The sequence below is a fragment of the Falco punctatus genome (assembly GCF_963210335.1).
Source record: "Falco punctatus genome assembly, chromosome: 9".
NCBI lineage: Eukaryota > Metazoa > Chordata > Aves > Falconiformes > Falconidae > Falco > Falco punctatus.
This window is the reverse complement of record NC_137589.1, coordinates 27,813,892-27,840,563: the sequence shown is the minus strand read 5'-3', so window position 1 is coordinate 27,840,563 and position 26,672 is coordinate 27,813,892. Positions and strand designations below refer to the sequence as shown.

Sequence of the window (26,672 nt, the reverse complement as noted above, 5' to 3'; positions counted from 1 at the left end):
ATCCTTACTGGAGACAAATAGCAACAATAAATCAAAAAGATGAAATTGTAAATATTGTATATTACCTCTGTTGCTAGTAGACTGTGTCATCTATATTCTAGTTTGTATTTATGTTTTATTGAGAAAGATTCCCAGGATAACCATGGCCACATCTCTGGGGAAAGGAATAGAACAGCAAAGAAGCTCATGGATTTCTTATCAGCAGTTGGGGACACCAGGTGATTGTTTTGGAAACATTAGGTCTTCAGGATGGCCTTCTTGAAGTTAACAAAGTTATGGTTTATGGTGCCTCACTTTACCATGTGAAAGAAGTAGTGTCCACCTTGCAATACAAGTTTATTGTGGGAATACCTGGGATGTACTGACACAAGATATACTGAGATAAAGGAAGTCATATAACACTCCAGAGTGATAACAATAGAAAGAATTCCATTGTCAGTCTCTCTCTATGTATACATGTGTGAATACACATGCATATATTTCTGGATAAATACTGCCTATGACAAACCTAATAATCTAATTGAAGTATTGAGACTATGACTCAGAAATTCTCAAATACCAGACTTAGCACTGGATTAATTTTAGACTTGTATCTCCTCTAGTCCTAATTTTCCAGTGGTGAAAAGAAAGCCATGTGTTTGCATATTGGATCATTACTAGGTTATTTTCCTATTTGTATACAAATAAGGACAATTCCAGTTTTTGCTCTTGCATCTCAATGAGTTCCCTTGAAAGGAAATTATGCCATGACAGTTTTGCAACTGGGGCCAAATTATATCTTTACTTCTCCTGTCTCTCCCTGCATTTCATCTGGTACAGAAAGGTAATATCCAACTGCAGCGGCACAGGATATTTAAAGAATGATAAAGAAAGTGGAGATGCAAAAATGTAAAGCCCATTACCCTGAAGTAGCTTCTGATGGGAGCTATCTATGCCTGGAGTGCCACCTAGTAGAGTTCATGTAGAAAGAACACAGGAACTGGAGATGCAGTTGCAGTTCAGATGAAAATGTATTAGGTGATTGAAAGATGTCCTGAGGAGAAGAGTGAAGATTCCTTTAATATTCTTTCCTATGATGACAAATGAAACTAGTATTCAAAGAAGATGCAATGAAATTAAAGTCTTTAGACAGTGCACATGTGAGATTATGAAGATGGAAAAAAGGGGCAAGCCTCCATAAAGAAATACACTGAGGGGGTAGATAGAAGAGGACTCTATTGAAAAGATCAGATCTCCTAAGGACCTGAGGAAGTTATGAAATTAAGGTTTATTAGCATTATAAAGACAACAAAGGTGTAGTGTAGTAGAAAGGCAGTCATGGCCAGAGCACAGGTCTAAGAAAATGCACTGTTTGGAAAAGATGAAACCAAAGTCAAAGGCAACAGAACAGATGTGCACATAGTACGGTAATCTGTAAAGAAATAGGAAGTGAGATTAAAAGATAAAAGACAATTTTAGGGCAAAAGGGAATGAGTATAAGTAAAGGCTGGAAATCAGAAGATTCTTAATATGTAGGAACAGATGGAGTTTGGTATTTCTATGAAAAGAATCATGTGACAGGTGCCTATAATGACTGAAGACTCTGCTTGATTCTGAAGTTCACTTTTCTACCATTCAACCCCACAAAAAGGAAATACCCGTGTATGGTTTTCCCCATACAGTAATCAGTCTATGTATATAATTTTCTGGTACTCTTCAGAAATACAAAAACTAACACATCCCTATTGCCTTTGTAAGATTCTGAAGTACTTGGAATACAAATTAACCTGCCACTTTAGGCAAGCAGATTTATGCTCATACACAATTTGTAGCAGCAATGGGACTGGTTTAAAAATTGCGCTATCTTTACCTTTGAATTCTTTCAGGTTTTTCAGTAGCAGTAACACATAATTTCCTTTTTATTACAATGCTATCTCACTGCTGCCACAAAGGCGGCAGCAGTCGGCAACTGGCAGAAAGCTTTTCTCTGGGTTGAAATATATATAACTGCTAAAGGAAGAACAGTAGTTTCATAGACTGCAAAAGTATTAAAGCCAGTGACATTAAAGCGATCTCTGATTAACAAAACCCAAACAATTGAAAAGGATATAAGTCATATACACACAAAACCCAATTCTTTATACTGCAATCCTTCAGTTCCCTCAGTTTCACCCAAACTAAATTAAAATGAGAACCTTCAGGCAAACTGCCGTTAAACGAAAACTCTTAAAAGGAGAATGTACAATCTAATTATAGTGTAACAAATGTGTACCTTTCATCTACAAGGCTGGGACTCCTAAATTTTAATAGTCAATTATGATTATATAATCTATTAAAACGAATAACCAAAGTGCTATAATGAAAAGGAAAAACCCACAAAAGAACATGAAAGACATCTCCAGTGGCACAAAGTGGCATAACAGTAATGCTCTATACAATTTCCTTTTTCCTGTAGCTTGTATTTAGATTCTGGTACAGTGACAAAGGTACCGGTGGTCATTCCCTGAATTCCCGTGAATGTATTCTCTGTGGCTAGTGCCCACTGAATTATTTTTGACAATATCCCATTAATTCAGATATCTGGAAATAAAAGGCATGAGGCTCATAACTAAATCAGTAAACTATGGTTAAGAGGAGTACTTATTTTAAGTTTGCAGGTCGTTATTATATTACTTCCAAAAATCTCATGAGAGTCTACCAGTTCCTTCATTCCTTCATTGTTTCTTTCTTTTCTTTCTTTTCTTTCTTTACTTTCTATTCTTTCTAGTCTTTCTTTTAGTTTTCTTTTTCTTTCTTTGCTTTCTTTGCTTTCTTTGCTTTCTTTTCATTTCTTTCTTTTCTTTCCTTTCTTTTCATTTCTTTCTTTTCTTTCATTCATTCTTTCAGTTTCCAAACTTCTCTTTCACAATTTTTAATTACATAATGAAAATTGTGTCATTATAGAAAAAGTACTGTGAAGTGCTAAAGTATGATTGAAGTTATAGAATAATTTATATTCTGTGAGTGAGCAACTAGACCAGGACCTTTCAAACTGAAAAGATAAAACTAGGGGTGGTATGACAACTATATAGTACAGGGGTCCTCAAACTTTTTAACCAGGGGGCCAGCGCACAGATGAAGTGGCAGGAAGCCATCTGCGGCTGCTTGGTTTCCTGCCCCAGCCCCTGGCGGGAGGGTTCTGTAAATAGCAGGGGCTGGATTAAGGGCTCTGGGGGGCCGTATCCAGCCCGCGGGCCGTAGTTTGAGGACCCCTGCTATAGTATCATAAATGATATAAAGATGATAAATAGGGAATCTATCCGCCGCCTTTTCAAATACAAGAAATTAGGGGTCTCAAACGAAACAAAGAATTTACTTTATGCAATGTGCGCGTCAGCTGAAGAATTTTGTAATAGGATATGGTAGATAGTAAAACTATTCAGACTCAAACAGTGAATGAACAAATTCATTAAAGAAAAATATTCCAGTGTCTCTTAAAGCAGTAGACACTACCACTGCCTTAGGGAATATCTGAACTGTGACTCTTTGGAGGTTGGTGAGACTGTACTGAAGAGCATAGTATATAACTACCTTGTTTCTACACTCTTCTCTAGACAACTGCTGTCAGGGATGGAAGTCAAGTCAGCTACTTAGCTGCAAACACTGCTTAAGTGGAAATTACAAACTGCCCTAACTCTACTGCACAGATACTCACATATCCATCAAAACTTCTTTCAAAAAAATGCCTAACAATACTCTACAAAGACTCTTGAGCATTTTAACCTTCTTAAGCAATATTGTGGAAAAGAAAGAATGGGAAATATGACTGCAGACAAACTGACAGCTTCATCTACATTTGGGTTTTTCTCTAATGTTGAACTGTGTAGCACTGCATGTCCCCCAACCATTCCCACAGGCCATGATTAATTGCAGATATCAGTAAAAATTAATATTCTACTGTAAGAATTGCTACATGAACGTATCAAACACGTTGCCTTTTCTGACAGTTGTCTCAACTGTGAGATCGATGAGGAAAGCAAAACAACAGAATTACTAATAAGAGCTGGGGCTTAGTATTGCCATTTTTCTGGAAAAAACAAACCATATGAGTTCCAGTGATCATTCTGTCCTGCATATCAAGGGACCTGTGATAAGGCTAAGTCCACTACAAGTTTTCATTTACAGAGGAATCAGTTTTGTTTTCCACTTTGTACATATTCCACTTGGAGCAAGTAAGTTAACCAGAGCAACTGGGAGGTAGGTCTCAAGTATCTCTAACTGCTTGGATACAGTCATTTAGCCACTTATTATGACAAAATCTACCCACATCTAGATTCAAGGTCCAACTCATGCAGGGTAGGTGTCTGAACCTGAGTCTGCTAGCTTTACAGGGAAATGTCCTATCACTCAATGACTAATTGCTTTTAGTAAGGGAATTTCTCTTATTCAACAAAAAATACTGATCCTTTCAAAACTAGCATGTGAATTTCCATGCAGCATCCATAGGTTTGATTTAAACTATGACTTTTCAGATTTTTTTGTGAATGCTCAAGTAGTGATTGCAACAGAGTGCTCATCTAAGATGTATTTATGGATAAGTGTAGATCTTGGGCCCAATTTACACAGCCTAGAAATTTTTCTCTTCTCTTCTTCTTTGCAATGCAGTTGAGTCCAGCACACAAGGGTCCATAATTCAGGGTTCTTCTTGGGTAGGTCATGCTGACTGAGGAAAACAGCTTGCCAAATATGTTTTAAGAAACATTTTACAATAATACTATTATTGGAGTCATGTAGGGCTTTATTTTCAGAAACACCAGGCACTCGCTGTTTCCCATGTTTTAATATTTGTTCACAATTGAAAGCCTGAGTTACCAAACTATAAGTACATATACATTTTGTTCACATCAATTTAGCTCAAAATTGTTAGTAAGAAGACAGTATGTATATGAAAGACTACAATCTGCCTGGGTTTGGTTTTATTCTCAGTAGCATGCCATAACTGTGGAATGTATCCAATTATTGTTTAATTGGGACAAATCTTACAACTGCTGCAGGATGACTTTTATGGGGCCGTTAATCAAAGTATCTTTGCTGGCTTCACAGTGTTTGTTAATGTATGTTTTAACAGAGTATTAATCTTTTCCAAAGAGTACTATGTACAAAAAAAGAATATAAAACTCTTCCTTTGCTTGGTGTACTGTGCACAGATTAATTCATTAACATACTGCATTTTGACATAGAATTATAAGAATACAGGAAAGCAGAATAATGAAAACGGCACTATTATTTTCCAAGCACCTGTAGTTGTGGAATTTAATTACAGGAGGAAAGAGTCTGTTCTCTCCATCTGCCATGCTGGTTACAACAGAGACGTAAGATTTTGATGTTGCTGCACGCATGCTTAAAGCCAGATCAGGAGACACCCGCTCAGGGGTTGACACATACTTGTTACCTGCCCACTCCCAAGTGCCAGTTCCCCATCCCAGGCAGAAAGCGAGCAGCTACGGCCTGCTCACACAACGCGGCCTGCTCACGCTATGTGGCCTGCTCACATGACACAGCCTGCTCATGCAATGCAGCCTGCTCGCCTGATGCGGCCTGCTGACACAACACCGTTTGCAGTTTCTGATGGGGTTTGCTTGAAACAAAAAGGCATGCCTGCACCGGCGGTGCCTATGAAGGAATCCTTCATCTTGAACCTTCAACCTCAGAGGGAGTCTTAGTAAGTTGTTTTAGGCACCCTAAGCCCTCTGGATAGCAAAAACTGGGGTAGGATTAATGGAAAGAAAGCCAGTAATACCAGATTGGTTTTGTTTGTGCTTGTTACTGTTTCAACTGCATCAGGAGTTACAGCCATTACCAGGGGTCCTCAAACTTTTTAACCAGGGGGCCAGCGCGTGGATGGAGTGGCAGGCAGTCATCTGCGGCTGCTTGGTTTTCCCCCCCCAACCCCCGGCGGCGGAGGGTGTTTGTCTGTAAATACCGGGGGCCGGATGGAGCACCCTGGGGGGCCGTATCCAGCCCGCGGGCCGTAGTTTGAGGACCCCTGGCCATGACCATGCCAATGTTGGGTCACCAAATGTTAAATGCTGTGGTTTATGCAGTACATGCAGCAATTCAGCGAGCCGGTGCTGATAAAACACAGCTGTGCACACGGGTGGGCAGGGCTGGGGTTTGCGATCCCCAGGGGCGCCCCACACAGCTGGGGAGCACTGCCCGGCAGGAGCAGCTCCCCAGCCCTACCGACCCACGGCGGTGGCAGCCAGGTGTGAAAGACTGCGCCGGTGAGGCCCACCATCACTACAGCAGGTGTGTTGTCTCAACATTGCTATGGCAGGAAACTCATGCCATCACCACAGTGAATACCGTGTTAAGGCAGGAAGATAACACCACTGCCACCGCAGAGATTTATCTATACCTTGTTAAAGGAGGAAACTGACTGACGCCATGGAGCAACGGGGGAGGCTGATCCTGCAAAACTTAACCAAACCCCTGTGCATGTGCCCAGACTTGGGGTCAGGGGGATCAAGGTGCCTGGAGGCCCCTAAGGAGTGTTGGACACATACACCATCACTGGGTGGGGGGGTGTGGTTGAGCAGAACAGCTTGTAACAGCTCTATAAAAAACGGAACCAACTAACATGGGACAGAACGTTTCCCCACCGGACTTGAAAACTAATTGGACTGTCGGGACACCACAGCTCCGGGCTGGTAGCTATCGCTGTGAACTCTTTCCTTTCTTTCATTCTTTCTTTTATTCCTTATTCCCTCTTTATCTCTCGCTCTCTCTCCCTTTGCATTCGCAGATTTATTGTTGGGCAAATAAAGTTCCTTGGCTCTTGACTCCGTTTTGAGTCTTAATTCTGTTCCCGAGAATAAAAACAGAACCACGCTCCGGTCTCAGACTGGCGTGTGACACCAGGACAGCGCAACCGGGCCGGGGGCCGACCCCGGCTCCCGCGGGGCCCCAGCAGCCGCCACTGCCACTGCGACGTGCGCGCCTCTCGGGGCCCACCGCCACGCAACCGCCTCCTTGCCGCGAGTCCACCGTGGGCGCGGGGGACACGCCGGGATTCGGCGACGCCCCGGGCGGCGGCCAGGCGAGGCGAGGCGGGCGGCGGGGGCGGGCGCCGCCGCAGGAGGGCGGGCGCCGCCGCAGTGAGGCCGCGCCGCGCGGGCGAGGCGGCGGCGGGCCGCGTTGCCATGGCAGCGCTGCCCCAGCCGAGGGCCTGAGCGGGCGGCGGCGGGCCGCCGGGGGAGGCAGGGGGCGTCCCGCGGCCGGGCTCCGCCGGGAGGCGAAGGGGTTAAAGCGGGGCGGGCGAGCGGACCCGGCGCCGCAGGGGTCGCCGTCGGGGGCAGCCTACAGGCGGGTGTGGGGATGCGCTGCGGCGGGGGCGGCGGGCCGTGCTCCGGGCGCGTAGGGAGGCAGTGGAGGTGAAGCCTCTGCTCCCCCGGCGGGCGGAATGGAGGCTGTCGGCGCCGCAGAGGACGTGTTCTATGAGGAGGAGGACGAGGTGAACTGCTACGACTTTGAGCCTCTGCCGACGCTGCTGGAGGACGAGGTGAGTGCGGCAGGTGCGGGGACGGAGCCGCTGCCGCCCCTGCGCTCACCTGTGGCGAGGCGGCCTCGGGGACGGCCTGCGGGCCCCGGCGTCTCCGTCCCTCTGCGGCGCCGCGGGGCAGCGCGCCGGGGCCCGGGGGCGGCCGAGCCTCCCCCCGCCGGGAGTGGCCGGGCCGCGGCCGCAGCACCGTGCGCTCCGTGCGTGAACCTCGGCTTCCTCGCTTCGTCCTGCCCGGCGATCCGAAGCTACCAAGCGGGACTTGGCCGGTCCCCGTGCACCTTCTCCACACAACAGCAAAGTCATGGTCCTCGCGTCTGGTGTGTCTCCTGACTCTGGCCGTAGCCCAGGGTGGGTGCTGCAGTCGGGGCGGCAGTGTCCTGTCCCACCTGGTACAGGGAAATTTACTACATGGGCAAAAGTGTTTCCAGTAGCTGCCAACCAGAGTTTTGTACAGCCGTGTCTTGCTGCCCAGTGTAAAAAGGCCTTTGTCACTGGCAAAAAATAACCCCCCCAAACTGGTACATCTGTTTGTTCAGTTATGCCAAATAACCTGTAGCTAAAAGCAGTTCTGTTGTCACATTTGTCTGGATTTGTACATGGTTTTGCACTGGCTTTTTACTGCTTTTGCTCATCTTCCGTTGTATCTTCCCATGTAAAGTGTGTTCCTTACACCCTAGTGAATGTTGAGGCAAAATGTTTTGGGGTTTTTTTTCTTTTTTTAAGTAAAATTTTTGGTGAACCATATGTGAGCCACTTGTTCTCCAAACCAGACCTTGCAAACTTTTTTATTTGCTGTGTCAAGAACCCAGTTTGAATCAGGATTTAAAAGTGAGTTTGAAAAATTAAAAGGCCCAGCTTCCATAAGTCATCTGATGGCTCAGCAGTTTGGCTCATCCTCCCACCATCTGTAGGGTTCAGTGTAGTAGGCCCTCTCAGTCTGGCCCACACAAAACATAGAAGGAAGGTGGTAGTGACCTCCTTTTTACATGTTAGCTTAAATATTTGGAGTATTTCTTCAGGGTGGGAGAAGGTTGAGGCTCAGTTTTTCTGCGTGAGGAAGACCTGAGTCCATTTTTGTTACCTATTCAATATGTACTTTGACTATGGATTCCCACCAGTCCCTACTATTTAGTTATTCCAGGCACGTGAATATTTTCAGTATTCTTATTGAGAGAATGAGCATGACCTATCACCTGCCGATTAGAGAAGTTAATAAAAAAAGGGTTGCTTTGAAGAATACTCGGTGAGCTTACCCAGGTAACCTGGTGTTTCTTATCAAACAAGGTAAATTTAATGAATGGTGTTTGCTACATTTTCTGTGATTCTGGAATAGATTGTCTTGAAGATTGTGTGAATTATCTTGGCAAAAAGACTTAGGTGCCAGAAAGCTGTGAATGCTGATGGACCTGACTGTCAGCTGCTTAGTCATTTAGTGGAACCTGTGCTTCCTGTCACTACCTAGTATAAGGAATAAGGTTGGTGTCTTATGTATGTGGTTTACAGAAGCAAATATGTGAAGCGAGAAGCTGTCTGAGATGAAGAGTAGGAAATGCTGAGGGTGAGGCAGTATTTCACTTGCCTTTCTTTACTAGGACTTTCTTCATCTCACACTCCTTAATTTCAAATTTTTTAAGAAGTTGTCTGTGGCAAATTAATTTGTTTTCTCTTCTTACTCTCTCTTCCTCTGCATAATTATATGCTGCTGAACTGTTTCATACTTTCTGAAGAAAATATAAGAGAAAATTGAGAATGACAATGAATAATTAATACATGACTGTCTGACCACTTTTCATAGTTATTAAGCAGTAATTGCTTTTACAAGTGTCTTTTCTCTCTTGTCTCATTGTCAGTAAAGGCATCAGCATCTCTGTTACGTAAGACACTTGAGTTTCCCTGTAATTCCAGCAAACCAACTTTCAGTGGTCTGAAGTACTGAAGTCAGAGCTTGCTGGAAGCTTTAGTTTACCAGAAATTCCTGTGGTATAATCTTGAAAGTATTTTGTTTTTCTTTTTCCTCTCCAGAGTGGAAACTTTGTTTCTCTATTGCTTTGGGGATGTAAACTAGTCAATTGCATCTCTCCCTGTTTTCAGTGCTTCGCTCTCTACAAAGGCCTGCCTTTGCCACAACAGTAGCTTTAGTAACTAAGGTCAAGATAGTGTGGTCGTTTGAGAAATACATGGTTTCTGTAAAGCAAGTAGCAAACATCACATCCTGGAGTATTGGAAAGAGGAAGGCTTGCTGTATGGTTGTGGTGGTGGGGTGGTGGTTTTGTTTTGGTTTTTATCTTCACCTAGCCGTCCATCGCTGATGGAAGCCACTGGACATTCATATGCCTTTTCTTTTTTTTCCTTTTCCTTTTGTGTTTTATTGTTTGGTTTTTTCCCCTGTATTACCTAACTTTCCTATCCCCTAGAAGGAAGATAAGCTTATCTGACATGAAATCATCATTCATCATATTTGTTTAGTCCCCAAATAACCAGAAGACAAAGACGGGTTTGTAGGTTTGAACTGCAGATACTGCTATTGATGAATAACACCCGCTGCAGCGCTCAATCCCAAAGCTTGACTCAAATGAAAATCTATCAAGTCCTCATTATGACTGGAATTTGATATCGAGACTGTCTTAAAGGTTGAAGATTTTATTTATTTCTCATCTCTAAATTGAGCCTTTCTTGTTCATATACACAGAGGAAACTGTCATAGTTTTGCATCTTGATTAGTGAAACATTATCTTTTTTTTTCTTTCTTTCTTTCTTCTCAGTTTTGGCAAATGCCATCATGTTACCTAGCTGGATGATCCTAGGAGAGTTAAAAATAATTACTGGTTCATTGCTTTGACCATATAACTTCTGGGGTTTTTCGTTTTTTTTTTTTTTTTTTTTTTTTTTTATTGGCCATAGAATAAGCAGTTTGTCTTTCCTTTCCAAGGATGATCTCATCCTACCTATCAGTTTGGTCAGCTTCAAAGCCTAATCGTTTGTGGTCCAGCTCTGTATCATGTGTTTATGTTTTCAGATACAGGAACCTCTCTGCTGCCCTTCACGCTTGGAAAAAGTTCCCTATAAAGATGTGCAAAACGTCCTCATTCACACTCAAAATTGGATGGTAGCATTACACATAGGGTGCTGAGCACAGACCAGAGAAAATTACGGTTTTTTGGGTTTTTTGGTCTCATATCTGAACTGTAAGGGCTTTTGCTGTTCATTATTATGTAGGACTGAACTCAATGAGACCAGGGTCCTTGATTAGCTTTAAAAGGCACTGTAGTAATGCTGACATTAGTAAACCAATCAATCTCTAGGCTGATGAAAACTAGAATAATACAAGTTAAGCTTCCCAAATAATGTGTGCTTTATTTCCTACCTGATGGGGTGTTTTTTTTCTTGTATTTATTAAACATACTTTAGACTAAAAGCAAAAGAATTTTGGACTAAGGGTTGGTCCTTATTTGAAGGTTATTGTAAATGCAATACTTAATTCTCTGATAAACGTTACCAAACTCGTAACCCTTCTGTATATGGTAATCCAAATATCATTGATTGCTCTCCAGTACTAAGGTACATAAAGAAGGTTAGAACTCTATTTTCCAAGGGTTTAAAAGTTTAAAACACTCAGTTTTCTGAGCTGTAAGATACCTCACGTTCTGTTTTGCTGATGATTACATGTTTTTCTCTATACTCTAAACAATATGCAACTACATCTTCAAGGTACATTTAATATCATTCAGAAGTATAGTCCTTAGTCTTAATTACTACATATAAATGAGAAAATATTATGTGTAATTAATAGCAGTAAAGCTTTGATGCAAAGTAACTTCTATAGATACCTCCATTTTTGTTAACTTATGTTTTCTTAGAGGGAATTGATCTTTTGATTGTAGGGTTTTTGTCATTCCTTTAAGTTCATGAAAACTTCTGTAGCTGTGGGTAATGTATTCATTTTGTATTCTAAAAAATGTACATAGAAAGGCTAGCTGCTTTGGGCTAAGATTGTTTCTGAATATTTTTTTTAATATTTTTTTTTAACTGGACTGTTCATAGCCTTACCGCGATAACAGGGCCAAAGGAAGTTGACTTACAGTTCAGGATGGTAACTTAGAAATGAAGTCCATGTTCTATTTTGATCACCAAGAGCTCTGGGTGTAATGGGAAAGCCTAGGATAACCAAAGTGTTTGTTTTTTAAGTCGAAGTATAAGAACACTTTTTGTATGGCTGGTTTGGCTTCTGAGTGTTTATTAAATGCTCTACACCACTAAACTTCACAACAGCATCATTCTTAAGACAGGCTAATTTAAAGGGTACTTTTTTCCAGATCACAGATGGTAGGGAAAACTGCTGTGAAGAGAATTTTTAAGTAGTTTATCCAAAGGCACCTGGGAGAGCTTAAGGGAGACATGGGTTAAACAAGTTATTTTAACTTAATCTGTCTGCTTTTACCTCCAAATGGTCTGTTTCCCTAACTTTGATGCAGTGTTTATGTAACTTACATAGTTCCAATAATAAGTCTTTTTTTGATGTTAACATACTGTGATACCTTTGTTCAGGTTAACTGTGCTTCTTAAGAGACTCTGTGTTAAGAGCAGTCATGCACTTAATGTTTCTTGGGGTGTTAATCAGCGTCCTAGAAAGTCTGAGAACTTGCTGGAAAAATTACTAGTAACCAATTGTGTCAAACGTAATCTGTGATACACACAGTAGTGTCATGAAATCCAGGGTAATTTATTAATTCATATCTTGGCAGGAGAATGTGTCCCTCGCTGATATTTTGTCGCTGCGGGATAGCTGTCTTACTGAGCAAGATATCTGGGCAGTTTGCCTGGAGTGTTGCCATTCTCTGAAGAGTATTGCCCATTCTACAATCTTCCAGACACTCTGTATCACTCCTGACACTTTGGCTTTTAACACCAATGGCAATGTATGCTTCATGGAACAGCTCAGTGGTAAGTATTTGTGTTTCCAGGCCATTTGTTTTAGAACTATGGAAACTCATAGTGAGAGACTGTAGTAAAGCATTATATTCTGCTCTTAACAGTTGTAACTAAAATAAAGAGAAAATAAAAACTTGTTTAGCAGTAGGTGAGTATAGGGCTGTATGAAATTACATGCTCAGTTTGTGATTGATGAACAAAGGCTTTTATGAGTTTGCTTAGAAGATTCTTCCTAGTTGTTGTAAGACTTTTCTAGGAGAATGTAATCCAGAGGAATGTAATACATCTCCATCTTGAACACTGTAGATTATGTACTTGTGTATCTGTGTGCACAAGTCTCTATGTAAAGCACCTTCTTGTTCTCTGCCAATTCTTCTCATTTTGTGGATAAGTTCTATTTCTAGAGAAATCTGCCATTCAATGTATCTTGATGACTGTAGCCATAGAGAATGGAGCAATCCAAGTGCATATTCACTGTTAGAAAGGAAAGCTCTCTTGAATAAGGGATTTTTTTTCAGTCATGACTTTTAGACTCAGCAAGTGTGGTGACTGACTAAGAAATGAATTTTAATATGCTAAAAACCAGTTTGTAGTAGCATGTAAGATCTTCAGGTATTGTAGCAGATGAATGGGAGGAAGTTTAACTTAAAAACCTACTTCTGATTTCAGCACAGACAAAAAAGCATGTTACTGTTGCTGTTCCCTTTTCATGTGACCCATCTCAAGATGATGGGTCTTCAGCCTTATTTAGGGATATTACAAAATAAAAAACTCCAGCTCTTATTCTATAGTCCTTTTAAAATTATGTCAGCCCGTAACTAGAAGAACATTCTAGTCCTTATACATACTTCTCAGGTTTTTGTTATGTTTTCTTTAACCTAATTTCTTTTTAAAGCTGTCAGAAGAAGTGTTTATTCTTTTACTCAAAATCTAGATCACATTATTTAAAAAAAAAAAATGGGGTAAAGTAACTTTGCAACAAATTAATATTTCTTGGCTTCCTTAGAATTAAAGGTTGTATTTCAAATAAGCGTGTAACATCATAAAATACAATTAATAAAGATGAAAATATATCTTGATTGTTGTGCTATTTGTTTTGTGCTTAAATTCCTCAAATACATTTGAGTCTACTTTTATCTCCATGTTAATAGGCTAATGCAGAATCAATTTCCTTTGTTTTAAGGAGCTTGTCATAACTTGAAATTAAAAAAGAAAAAAGCTGGCTTTGTATTCATAAGGTTATATGAAAGACTTGTTGAAGAGAATAAATCTAGTGGATGAAAAATGCCCCTTAACTAAGATCTTTGCTTGCAGCTGGGGAAGAAAAAAAATCAATTTCTTCTTAAATGTTTTAGTCTAATTGAACAGCTGGCAAGCAATTGTTCCAGGAATTTGCCATACTCAAGCCCTTGAAATGTGGTATAACAAATTCCCATGCAAAGCAAAAGTCATGTTAGTCTCTGAGTAAAAGACTTTTCATTAGCTCTTCTTAAAGTTCTGTTTTCCCTAGGAATGCAAAAAGCTGTGTATATATTCTATTTCCCCCATTCCACTATGTCTTTGACTCTTTCTCTTCCCCTTTCCCTCAGATCTTGTTGCTATTTGGTTAAAATATAGTTGGTTGGATAGGCACTTGGGGAGTTTGTCCTTTTCGCTTTTCTGTAGTTGCCTATGGATTTATTCTTCCAGGAAAAAATTATAACCTCTGGATTTGCTTGCCAGTGAGAGAAAATGAACAGCCTGTCGCCTCTGCTTTAGCAGCCAGTTCTGTTTCCTGCAGATTCTGTGGTGCTCAAGTGACAAACATTCAATAGGATGTTCTGCCAAGGGCTCAAATATCTTCTTGTCTCTTCAGATCAGACAAACTTTCATTGTAAACATTATATTAAAAGAATACAGTGAGTTTTTTACCAGTGATAAAAATCGTATGCTTATACAGCCTTTTATGTGTTCTATGGAAAGAAAGGGAAAAGGTAGTGGGCAGGTGAAAACAAGGAGCAGTCACCTGTGGGGTGAGGAGATGGGGACAAAACCTCTTGTCTATTGGTTCCCTTCCCCTTCTGCCCTCCCCAAATATCAGGAGAATGTTGGGGGAGGAATACAGAATTAGTTGCATATCCCTCTCTTTCAGTGGGAATGTAGAATCAAGAACATGGTAAGGAACTGTAAATCAGTTAGTAGCATCTGGATAGTCAGGCATGCCAGGTAACTGCAATATATGAATATGTAAAAAAAAAAAAAAAAAAAGAGGCCTCTCTACCATATAACTGGTTTTAGCATCTTCACAATAAAAGAGCTTTGCATTTCTCTTCTAAAATAGAGGCACAAAAGTTCTATTAGAGCTAAAGCTATGATTAGTATGCTATGCCTGTGAGCATACTTCTGGTTTTTTTCCTCTGTGTTGAGAAGGAAAGCTTATAGTCTTTGCTTGTAAATTATCTCAATCATCCATTGGCTTCACAGAAGGATAGACTAGGTGAGTTGAATATGTGCTTGAAGGGTAGGGGTTTAGTCAACATTTTTCTTTTTTTTTTTTTTTATCCCCTAGTGTTCTTTGGTGGGTTCATGTGATGTCAGTGCAGTGTGGTATTACATGCATGCTTAGATACAGCAGCAACGTTGGTCTCTCTTAAGAGGTTCCTTTCTTCCTTCCACCTTTTCACTCAGAAGTGGCTGCTGCAGTAGCTCAGTTCTCTGCCAAGCAGCGCATGGGTGGGGAATGTGCTTCCTCAACTCTTTTAATTAAAATAAACTAAACAGGAACATCATGGTTCTAGGCTGGTCTGTGGATGAAGAGGGAATTATCTGTTCAGGTTAGTTTTGCTGCTTGAACCCTTATCACCCAGGCCTGCAGTGGAAAACAGTGAATGGAAATGTCCTATTAATCAAATCAAACCGGTAAGCCACACCAGCTTGGGTGATAACTTGGTCCAAACATAAACATCTGAAGGCAATAAGTGGTTGGGCGTGGTAAATGTATTGCTTTGGGGGTGTTTTGTTTCTTGCAGAAAGTTTGAAAATAGTGCTTTATTTTACTTACAGTACTAGAAACATAGGTAACAAGTTCTTAGTACATCAGATATGAGTACCGAAATACTGCTGTAAACATAGTTTCTTTTGTATCAGATGTGAGTGTATCATAAAACTTGTATCATCAAAAAGGTTTGTTTTTTAAACAGGTAAGACCACTAATTTCCAATCTGACATGTTTCTTTTTGCTTTCAAAGATGATCCAGAGGGTGCCTTTGTTCCACCAGAATTTGATATCACTGGTAACACTTTTGAGGCAAGTTCATAAATTTATCTGTAAAATATGTGTGTGTGTGTGTGTGTGTGTGTTTAATCATTTTAGTACTTCTGGCAGTACCAAACGCTCAGCATTCTCAATGTATAATTTTAGCACATTTAAAGATTGTGAATAGTAAATTGTGCTGTTTAGATATGGTTTTTTGGAAATAAAAAGTAATCTTAAAACGCTATATTAATTTTCTGTATAAACATTTGCTCGCTAACTGTTAAAATTGAGAATCTATTTTAGCTGAATCATGTGTTGCCCTAAACCACAGCTGGGCTATATTATGTTCACTGGTATCCTTCACTGGTTACATTTGCTTGTTTGGGGACTAGCAGTGAACTTTTATGACTAAATATAAAATTTGTTTGCTATCCTCCTCAATAAAATAATTCATGGAAGGGTAATCAGCAATTTTATCTTTGATTTAATGAAGAAACAAATTACTATCTGTTGCTTTGCAATGCACAAATGCTCTACATTGTTAAATTAAATTAGATTTAAATTGTTCATACTAATTCATTAACCTCCCAAGTCAACAATCTCATTGCATGCTGCAGGAGTGCATGCTTGCTTAGTATCCTTTTTTCTAATACAGTATTTTTTCTGGGATGTACTCTTAGATAATTCAAATGCTTTAATTAACAACGTGTTCAAGTTGTAAAAAATATATATATATATATATAAAATCTGTTTCTTTATAGTTCAATACAAATACCTTTTATTTCTTTTAGTTAGAGCCTTCATAGTCATGTTTATAGTTCTCTATGTTTCCTCAGGGGAGTGGTGGGAAAAGATAAGTGAACCTTGGAAGCATGTAGTACTATAAGATAAAAATTATAAGTAGTATAGAATATGAAGTAGCATAGTCTTTGAAAGTTAGAGATGCAACATTTCTCTCTGTTGCTATGCTTTGTTAATGTAGTTATATAGGCCAGCAGAGTTTTAGTGATTTTTGTGCTTGCTCCCCCACCCCCCCAAGGTTTTTGGGGAGCCTTTGGGGATGGGGCATTTAGCAGGTGACCGCTATTGCATGTGAACTTGGTAACTGTACTAGTCTTTGTATTCAGATGTGGTTAAGGAAAGCAAGTCCCAAAGTCACCCAAAGGTAACTTTTTTTGTTACTTTTTTTCTTGTACTTCTGAAGCTGGACTAAAGACCTAAGGCAGAAACACAAGATTTGTGGAATTATTTGTTCCTCTGGCAAACTTGCATTTCCCCCCAACCCTTTCTTCTCCTCTAAGGGTTGCTGAACTTTTATGGGTATAGCAAATAGATAGGCTGAAAGAGGTTTGAAGACCAAGGGGATGGGACAAGGTTAAGTGGGGATTTGGGAAGACTGTGGGAATACTAAGTGACCTGCAATTTTAGTTCTATCTGGTACATAAGGCTATTGTATCCTCCTTGGGTAAAATTAGTCTGTGTACAAGTTTATTATCTAACTCTTCAGCAGCACTTACAAGCCTGTTAAGCCCCAGTGAATCCCCATACCAAGCACAGGACAATTACACAATTGGTGAAAGCTGAGTTGGGAGTGGCTCTGAACATTGACCTTCTTGCACTTTTTTTGTGAAGGTCAATGAAGATACATGAAGGTACACATTTGTGTGGAAGAAAGTCAACATGCTCTGCCTTGTTTGTTGTGGGGTAAAGGCTGGGTGCACTGATTTCTTCCCATTGCTCCTATTTCTGTAGCAAGTTGGGAGCCTCTCAAAGCAGGGAGAGCTGTGCTAGAGCAGTGTCCTGTTGCCTCAGCTGTTTCTTGTTGACCATCCTAGGGCGATGAACAGGACTGAAAAGCTAGGACTTTCCCCTTCACTGAGGCAGAGCTGTATTGTTTTAGTCTGGGATTTGTGTGCGTTTTCTCAGACAGCTATGGACTATGAGTATTCATGAAGCTTTCAAAGCTCTACCTCTTACTGCTTGTAGAGTGGTTGAATTTTAAGTACTTTAGGACCAGATCAAATTCTGCCAGAGATTCCACGCTGACCTCTGCTTGTTTTTGCAGTTTCTAAGACCTACGATGGGTTAATCCTTATGTACTTGTTACAAGGGTTTTGTAATATTGTAATTTTTCCAAGCTAGCTGTTTCCTTCTTGATGCTAATACTTCAAGTTCTTCTCTTTTCCAAAGGCATTGATAGTTTTGTCAATCCTCTCACCCCTAGCTGTAACCTCCTACTATGGAATAGCAGAATAGCACTGGTTTATATAAATCTCTCTGAGGAAACCCTGGGTCCTTGCACTTTCTCAGTATTATAAGATTCTTTGTACTATACCAGTAAGTCACCCTTTTTACAGGGGTGTCAAATGTTTTGTGTTACTGCTTGCTCCTTCCTTGGTAATGACCTTACTCAGTTGTTCTTTGTTGAAGGAGTGTTTTTGCAGCTGCTTAGTATGTTTTCTCGAGAACAATGGAAAGTAGTGTTTGTATTGAAGCTGCCCAATTTCAGTATAAAGAAAAAAATTAGGTTTTGGAACTACTAATTATGTTCAGGATGTTCTTTGATAGCTTTTACTCCAGTGTCAAAGCTCAGCTTTAAAATACTTATGTCAGCCAAAGGTTTCACTTGATTTGAGGGTGACCTATTTTGTGGCTTCTAAAATGGAAGCACACAATGAGGTTTGTATAGCTACTGGATGATTTCTTCCTCTTCAAACTCCTTTTTTTAAAAAACCCTTAAATAAAGCTACAGTTATTTCAACAAGAGATGTTTTGTTTCCTGCTTGGTGAATTACTGATCCAGACCTCTAATGGCATTGTGACTCCAGTCTAATTAGTTACTAAACTTAGCTGGCAAGCACAAGCACACAAGGGTAATAGACACAGGAAACAAATTGAAATGCATTACTGTCCTGGTGTCTGAAACAACACTATTAAAAAATTTCAGCTTCTGGTTGGAATTTCAAATAGCAAGAGATATAAAGCTTTGTCCAAATGACAATGCACAGGACTGAAAAGTGATTTTGTGTGTTTTGTTTTACACTTGTGCCTTGTTTCCTGACCTGCTCTCCATTTGTAAAGTGGGAATAATAACACCAACTTAAGTTATTGTTGAGAGTAGGAGGGTTAAAAACTAACCCTTCAGGGAGTTGTCAGCTTTAGTGTCAGGTGTAGAATAGACTTTTTACAAAGAAAAACGTTAAGAAGGAACTAGCTGTGAAAGAGCTTCTGGTGCCAGCAGTGAAGTGTGGCTGAGCTTTCCGATTGCTGACTACCTTAGTACTGCCACTGTTCCAACCTGTGGTGCTGGTGGAAGGATTGCAGTTTCTGAGGGCCTCAAGAGACCTTGAAATGACTGTTGCTAAGCAGTTGGAGCAGTATTTAATAGCACAGTTCTGTTATGTCCTCCTCTTGCTAGTGTAAGCATTGTCACAGTGCAAAGGCAGAAAAGGCAACCCAGCAGGTATCGTTGGTCTCTAGGACAGCGCTGGGCTAAAATAATCTCCTGGGTAGTATCTGTTCATGTGCATTTTTTTCCTCTTAACTTTTCTGTCTGCTTACAGGCTTCTGTTACTGTTGTGCACTAGCAAATGTACTGTTAAGGACAGGTGCTTTAAAGAGGAAGTGGGAAACAGGAGAGAAACCTTAGAGTTATGATCCATACTGTAACTCCAGAGAAAAGGTGCATTTCTATATGCTTGCTCTCATTTCCGCTTTTATTCTTAATGCATATGCAGTTATGTGATGTGGCTATGCTCATTAAAGCTTTCTGATGACTGAAGCTTGTTACTTCCCTGCATTGATAGAAAGATCTCACTTTCTGCTTCTCCTCTAAGCTGGGAGGTGTATTTGCCATAGCACGTACTGACCACGATTTGTTCTCATTGAGTCTGGAGCTAGAAGTCAGTTACAAACATCTTAAGTATAAAGACTAGCCTCTAATTTTGTAATGTTTTACTCATAATGTTTTGCTCTAGAAAAACCTTAACAGACGGAGATGCAAAAATATAGATTTGAGGCTGCTTTTAAAATTTGCCTACTTAACTATATACTAAACTTATCAAATAACTCATCTTTAGTATAAACTAATACTGAGTCGTGATTCCCTCTAAATAGGAAAAGCATGAACATTTTCCTAATGAAAATGGTTCCCATTTCATTTTTTTGCCCTGGGCAGGACAGTGCTAGACTTGAGAAATGTGACAATGGGAGGCCCAACAGAAATAGTTAAATATTGGTGAGTTCATTAGTAGCCTTATTTCTATCACTACAATACAAGTTTGCCTCAAGTTAAAAACATTGGCTGTCTCAAACCGGTTTCAAACAGCTATTTGTCTGCATCACAAAACTGCCATTGAGTCTGACACAGAGGTTCATTGATGTAGAACCCTACATTTTTAAGATATGAGCTTTCACTAAGATGAAGGACCAATGTCTGCCATGTGTGAACTTGCATTTATAATCTTTTAATAATGTGGCTATTCAGTTTTGCTTGTTCTAGTGAACCTCTGTAACAGAAATAAGTGAATTTTCAGTCTTGTCTGCCTTTTTTTTTTTTTTCATATCTAAAGCAGACTGGATAATGCCTCTGTTTAATGACTGCTTCCATTATTTAGAGATGATAAAACGTATTAGTTCAGAAACCTCAGTTATGCAGCAGGATTAAAACCTTTCAGAAGTAAAAGAATTGAAGAAGTGATAGAGTTGAATATTACCTTGAAGAGAAGGAAGAAATACAGGACAGAGAATGGGAAGAAAGCGAAGTTCACATTTGTGTTTTCTCATCTAGAACTTGTTTTTGCTTTTTGCTATCACAGCAGGAGTGGGGCATGCTGATCTCTCACCTGGGAGAGAATCAGAACCAGAAAAGGCTGAACACTGCCTGCCTCTCTGCTAGAACGTGATGGCTGTCAACTTGCAGTTCTCAATGGGTTATAGTTGATTTATATTATTAAAAAAAATAAATTCCAAGTATTTTAACAAGCTTAAAAATAAACAATTCTATGGCAAGTGGCACAACTAGTGCAAATAGAAAAGGTAAGCTAAACTGTATTACTTTTTTTTTTTTTTTAAACTAAGTAAGACTCATATGGCTTATTGCCGTGAAATGTGACAAGGCAGTTGGACTGATACATACCATATACATAAAAATATTTTATATGAATACAAATGCATGAGTTGAAGTGCCAAATGAAGCCTACTGTTCTAGGGAATAAAGAAAGGTTCAGGGTGTATCTGTGTTAGTCCTGCTGAAGAAAACTGAGCTAACAGTTTGGTGCTGCAGTGTTTCTCAATAGCTTATTATTACTAAGCTAGTGCTCAGGTCTCAGCTGTTGGTCCTTCTCTGAATATGAAAGCCTTCATCTTTTTCCCAAATCAAAACAGCAGAAGGTATAAAGGAAGTCTTGCCTTTGTCACTTCCCTGGTCTTTTAAAGGAGTACCTTTGAATGCTGTGAGATTATCTTTACTGTTCTGTTCTTTCTTTAGCACTCGGTGGAGGAGGAAAAAAGAAAACTTTTTAGATGTTCTCCTAGAGGGGTTTTTGGTTTTGTGTTTATCTGATGAGGGAAATAAGTCTTTTGAAACACCTAGTGCCTTTTTTCTTGAGTTCTGTTTCCCTTAGTTTCATATAGTCTCCTCTTGAGACTAATTCTGTCTAACAGCAGCAAGGCTTGTCATCAGCAAATGGTAACTTACTTCCTCCTGTAGTCTAAACCATTCTATCTTCTGAGTGTTATTTAAAGCTGTCTTTTCCTCCAGTGACAGAAATAAATTACTTTCATTTGGTTACCTATGCCTCTACTGTGCTATAGAAAAAGAAATGGAATCCTCCTGCTCTGGCTCTTACATCATCGGCCCAATTGAAGTTCGATTCAAGAACTTAGTACTGAGCAAATACCACCCTTTGGTTGCTTTACACAAAGAACTAACCAAAGGAAGAATGAGAACAATGGGACTTTTTTTTACAGCAGTATTTTTTTTTTCCATGTATAGAGTAAAGTTTATAATTTGATTACCTCAAAAACCTACTGCTTGTTGCTTAGTTCTGAAGTTGGGCTTGCAAAGTTGTCATATTAGTCTTTCCTAGTGGGCTTTTTGAGCTGATATTTTTCAGTTTTACCTCTAAATTGAAACAACTTTTCACAGTGTGACTTATAATTTTATCAGGAATAGTCTGTCTCTTAAGCAGAAGAATGTCCTCAGAAGAGAAATGATTGTACAGGTAACCTGCTTAATGAAAATACGTAGTATTTTAGGTTTCCTCCTTACTCGACTATTAGATTCCTATAAGAAGACATTATTAAAGCTTAGATATATATTTTCCTTAAGACTGAGGAAGATTATCCTCTGATGTATAAAAGCATTTTTCAGATCATCTTATTTGAGGAATTTGGGTTTGTGAGGGGAAGATTGGAAGTGAAAAGAGGATTTAGTATTCTGCCTTAAACCAGTTGGTTCTTGTGGCAGTTAAGTTTACCCTTTTAGAAGGCTGAGGAGCTCTGTTGAATAAATTTGCAGATAGTTCCCATCATGAGTAAAAATCTATGGAAAAGAGGACAGATTTGTTTTCTCCTATTATGCTTGTGCAGTAGTGTCATAAAACTCTAGGCCTCTTAATGTTAAAGATGCACAAATATTTTAGAGGAGTTGTTTATCTCCAGCCTCTTTGACATAAACTCTTCTGATGAGTACTGATAAATTCTCAGCTATGGATGAAGCTGTTTTCCATAGTCCTGGCAGAATTATCTGTCAGTTTCTGGTGCTCCACATTTAAACTCATTTCTTTAGTGGACCCATCATCATACTAGTCTTACTGGCAGAATTAATTTTCTATTGCACTCCTCTGCTCCTTAGAATGTTTGAAAAGGCTTTTGAAATGCAAGACTGAACCCTTAAAGGCAACATGGACACTCCAGCAAAATTAATCATTGTCATTACTTGATTTATTTGCTTTCATTAATTTTATGTCTATTTTACAGGGATATTCAGGTCACTAAAAGACCCATGATCACTGCTAGACTGGATCTGGAGACTTTATACTCCCTGGAGCAATGACAAACTATTCATTTTTACCATTTGCATGAACTGATGATAATAGAGCTGTTTCACCAGTATATGAGAACATTCATAAATACCATCTTTTTAAAAAAGTTCAGGAACTGATTAACTTAAAGTAGACAGCAGAATGGATGACTTCTCTCCAGATAACTCTATGACCATCTAATTCATAGTGAAAACTGAACTGGTCTTAAAACTTTATCTTATTAGGTTGCATGAGATTTATTCAACAGAGCCTTCAAGATTATGGCAAAATGGTTGTCACTCGCATGTCATTCTCGTTCATTACAGCATTTAAAAAAAATCTTAAAGAACAATTGAGAGCATGCTTTTGAAGCTAATGATCTTGTCTCCTGGGAAATGCATTGCAAGTGATTTAGGCTTGTTTAGGTGACCATTGGAGTGGGTTTTGTATAAACCTGTGAATACATATGTACTCGTGGATTCTTAAACTTCTAAGCTCTTCACCAAGTTTAAAAAAGAAAACAAACACTCGCCCTCCCCACCCCCCAAAAAAAAACCAACCAAACAACAAAAACCCCCAAACAAACAAACTTCTCCTTTCTCTCAATTGTAATGGCAACAGATATTACCTTTTTACTCAGGAATGCTGATTTAGTCAGGTTTTGATGAAGCACATGGACGGAATATGTATGTTATACTTCCCTTGTAACATTTGTTTATGGGCTATACAGTTCAAGTCCTATCGCATTATAGATGAGTTCTATGCCTGAATAGAGAAGAAGCAAGGTTTACTTCTGCAGAAATAATTTCACTATGAAACAATCAAACAAAAAAATCCTGAATGAAAACCAGCCCCCAGCACCCCACCTCACCCCCAAAAAAACCACCAATCCTTTCTGTTTACCCTTCTCTGTTTACATTCCTGATATATGCAATGAGAGCTACCTACTCATTTGCTATTTCAGTTGCCTACAGCTGTTCTGTGAAAATCGGTGTTTTGAATGTGGTCTTAACAAGGTATTTCAGAAGTGACTGGCCAGCTTTTTACATCTGCAGTTGATCAAAGATTCTTACATATGCTTCTCCTTGCAGAAAAAAAATAGATAAATCTTCAGAGATTATTACTCAAAGAAGAGTGAACTGCTTACTGTACAGCAACAAATATTTTAAATATTAGTGCCCTGATGTCATTGATTGATGGCACGGTAAAGGAACTGGGATGCTATTCAAGTTTATTGGCCCATAGTGTTCTGAACAGAAGTGTGGCACTTTGGTATTTTAGCTCCAAAATGTGGACTTAACATCCCCCAAAACAGGATTGCGCACATGCATTGTTCGGCTCAGAGTGACAGACTTGACCAGTAGGCACCTTTTGTTAGGTTTAAGATAAAAAGAATATACTTTTTAAAAACAAATAACTTCAGTAACTACAAATAATATTTGCCATACAGTGAAATAAATATTATGTTTATGCAGTTCAGAGAAAGACAGAGCTAGTCTGCTCAGCGTGCAATGTAACTGTTTCCTAGGCTTCCTTGTTTCTGTGCCTACAGGGAATAAATTGTGTTAGTTTAATTAAATGATAAATGAATTACCTGTGGCAGGTAACTTAAAAGTAAGGAGGTTAATGGCTGATAAATCATAAGAGTTTTGACACATGGAATTCAGTTTCAAAGTTTTTTTAAAAAAAACTAACATTGTTCAAGAAGCCTTAAAGATAAATGCGTGTAACTGTTGCTATCTAACCTCTGAGGTCTCCAGCATTTTTATTGCAGTGTTCTTCTTTACCTGTCATAATTAGACTTACACAGTTCTGCAGGAGAGGTGTCAGTTAGTGTGCTATTCATCTCTGTGTTGGGGTACTGATCTTTGTGATTAAGGGAGCCTGAAAATGGGATGGAAGCATGAGAAACCTACTCTTCATTTGTGTCCTCACCCTGCAAACACAAGTAATGGCATGCACATTGCATGGTTTCAATTTGGTCGAGCTTCTGTCAATGTAATCTTTGTGTGACTTCTTAAAGGGAAATGAATGTTTGCAAAGGTGGCTGCCAGTGGCTCAAGATATATCTGTCTTCACTCCAATAGTTAAGGTAATAGCTTCTAGAAACTATATTGAGGTCCAGTTGAAAAGTCTGCATTTTCTGACTTGCCCCACCCCGGGTGTAGCTCTGGGTAGACAATGCTGCTTTTCAGATTAATTACTGTTATAGATGCTGGCAATTTAGTCTATGGACAGCAGTCACCTGTTTACACAGCCACATGGAAAGCCAAAACATATTGCTGTTAAAATAAGGTGTTTGCAGGTAGCATGGAGATTGCTGTAAACCTATTGTATGATCATTTTTTTAAAAAAAAACAAATATGTATCTCCTATTGAAGACCTCACCAAAAAAAAAAAAAAAAACCTGCAAAAAAAAACCCCACCAAAACTGAAAAGCCTAAGGAGATGATTGAAAGCAAGCCAAAAAGTATGCAAAAAGATTACAAATTCTAAGAAACTAGCAGGTTTTTTTCCAAATCTACCAAAACACAGAGATGTTGCCCGAAGTCTGCAGTGATTGCAGATGAACAAGATATAGAAGAGTTTTTCAAGAAAGCCATAGCAGAAAAACAGTTTAATTTTTTTAACCCATTTTCATCTTGTAGGACCTTCAGGAGGTTCTTACATTGCAACTCTTCTTTATGGCGAATTATCAAAAACTTGGCTCAAGTAAGAGTCTCAGAACAGACTAGTGACCAAGTTGATGAAATTAACAGTAAAATAAATTTCCAGGACCAGATGGTGAAACAGCATTCATAAAAGAAGCAATTACTTCGAGTAATGTTCTTTAGTCTGGAAGAGAATGCCCTGAGGGAGAAGCTCTGCTAGAAATCTGCAGTATGCCATGGCAGCAGCCAGAGCGAGGTCTTGCCAGCCCTCATAAATGCAGAAGTAGGTGGCAGCAACAGAGAGATGAACATAGGAGGACTCAAACAAGAAGAAATATCTCTTTGTTATGCAGTTAGCTGTGGAAATTCTTGCTGCATAACACAAATGCAAAAAGGTTTCATGTAGATAAAGCTTAGACAAACTCATGGAGATGAAACGGTTGTCATGAGCTATTACAGACAAGAAGCCTGCAATTATAAAACAGTGACATTAGAGTGACATACTAGGTAGTGTTCCTCAGTTCAAACTGAATGATATAAATATAGGTCACAAGAAACCAAAACATAGCAAAATCTAGGGACCAGACAAGATTCAGTTGCTCTTTCCAAGTGCATTTAGATTTTGCTTGGTTCATTTCTTCTTATGTCGTTGTAGTATTGCTTTTTAGATTATTGTATCTGTGAGGTCTTGCTTGGGTTTTGCAATGTAAACTGATCACCTGACATTCACCTGAGAACATATCAAAACATGAAAGCCTTCACTTGGTAGGTAAATTAAAAGGTACTTTGAGGGTTAAAATACCTGCAGACTTCAGATGTGAGTGGATTATTTCAGAAAATTTGACCTGTAGCTCCATTTTTGTGCCTATTTTTTTACAAGTCTTTTGGAGAAGAATTGGGGAGGTAGCAACTGTAGTCAGAAGGGACAAACTGCAAGTATAGCTTGGGTTGAAAATGTTTTTCCAGCATTTGCTACCAATCCAAGCAAGTATGTATGTTTTATGAATAGTCTACGGTGGTTTAGCACTTTTAGCACATTCTGCAGACTAATTATCTACACATCCAAAGTGCCAAATGAATGAAAAGCTAATATTTAATACAGCACCTTCCAGTAATTATAGTTATGCAGAAAGGCATTCCTTTGTAATGAAGGGAAGTATTAAAAATAATAGGCCTATTTCCCTTTCATTTTGTGGCTGAAAAACATTACTGTCTGACTCTTTTGCATTAAAATAGTGCGTTTTAGAGTAAGTACATTGAAAAAAGTCATAGGTAAATATTAAATGTGTTCTCCCAATAGCTATTTTCTCAAG

At 39.4% G+C, this 26,672-nt stretch overlaps 1 protein-coding gene across 1 annotated transcript in view; it reads left to right on the top strand.

Annotated features, from left to right (window-relative positions):
- The first annotated feature begins 285 nt into the window (after positions 1-285).
- Positions 286-26,672, top strand: part of KNDC1 (kinase non-catalytic C-lobe domain containing 1) — a 72,856-nt gene continuing 46,469 nt past the window's right edge. The window contains exons 1-3 of the mRNA XM_080402568.1: positions 286-7,519; positions 12,262-12,460; positions 15,676-15,734. Of these exons, the coding sequence (XP_080258694.1) occupies positions 7,421-7,519; positions 12,262-12,460; positions 15,676-15,734 (357 nt within the window). The 5' untranslated portion in view covers positions 286-7,420. The remainder of the gene's footprint in view (positions 7,520-12,261; positions 12,461-15,675; positions 15,735-26,672) is intronic.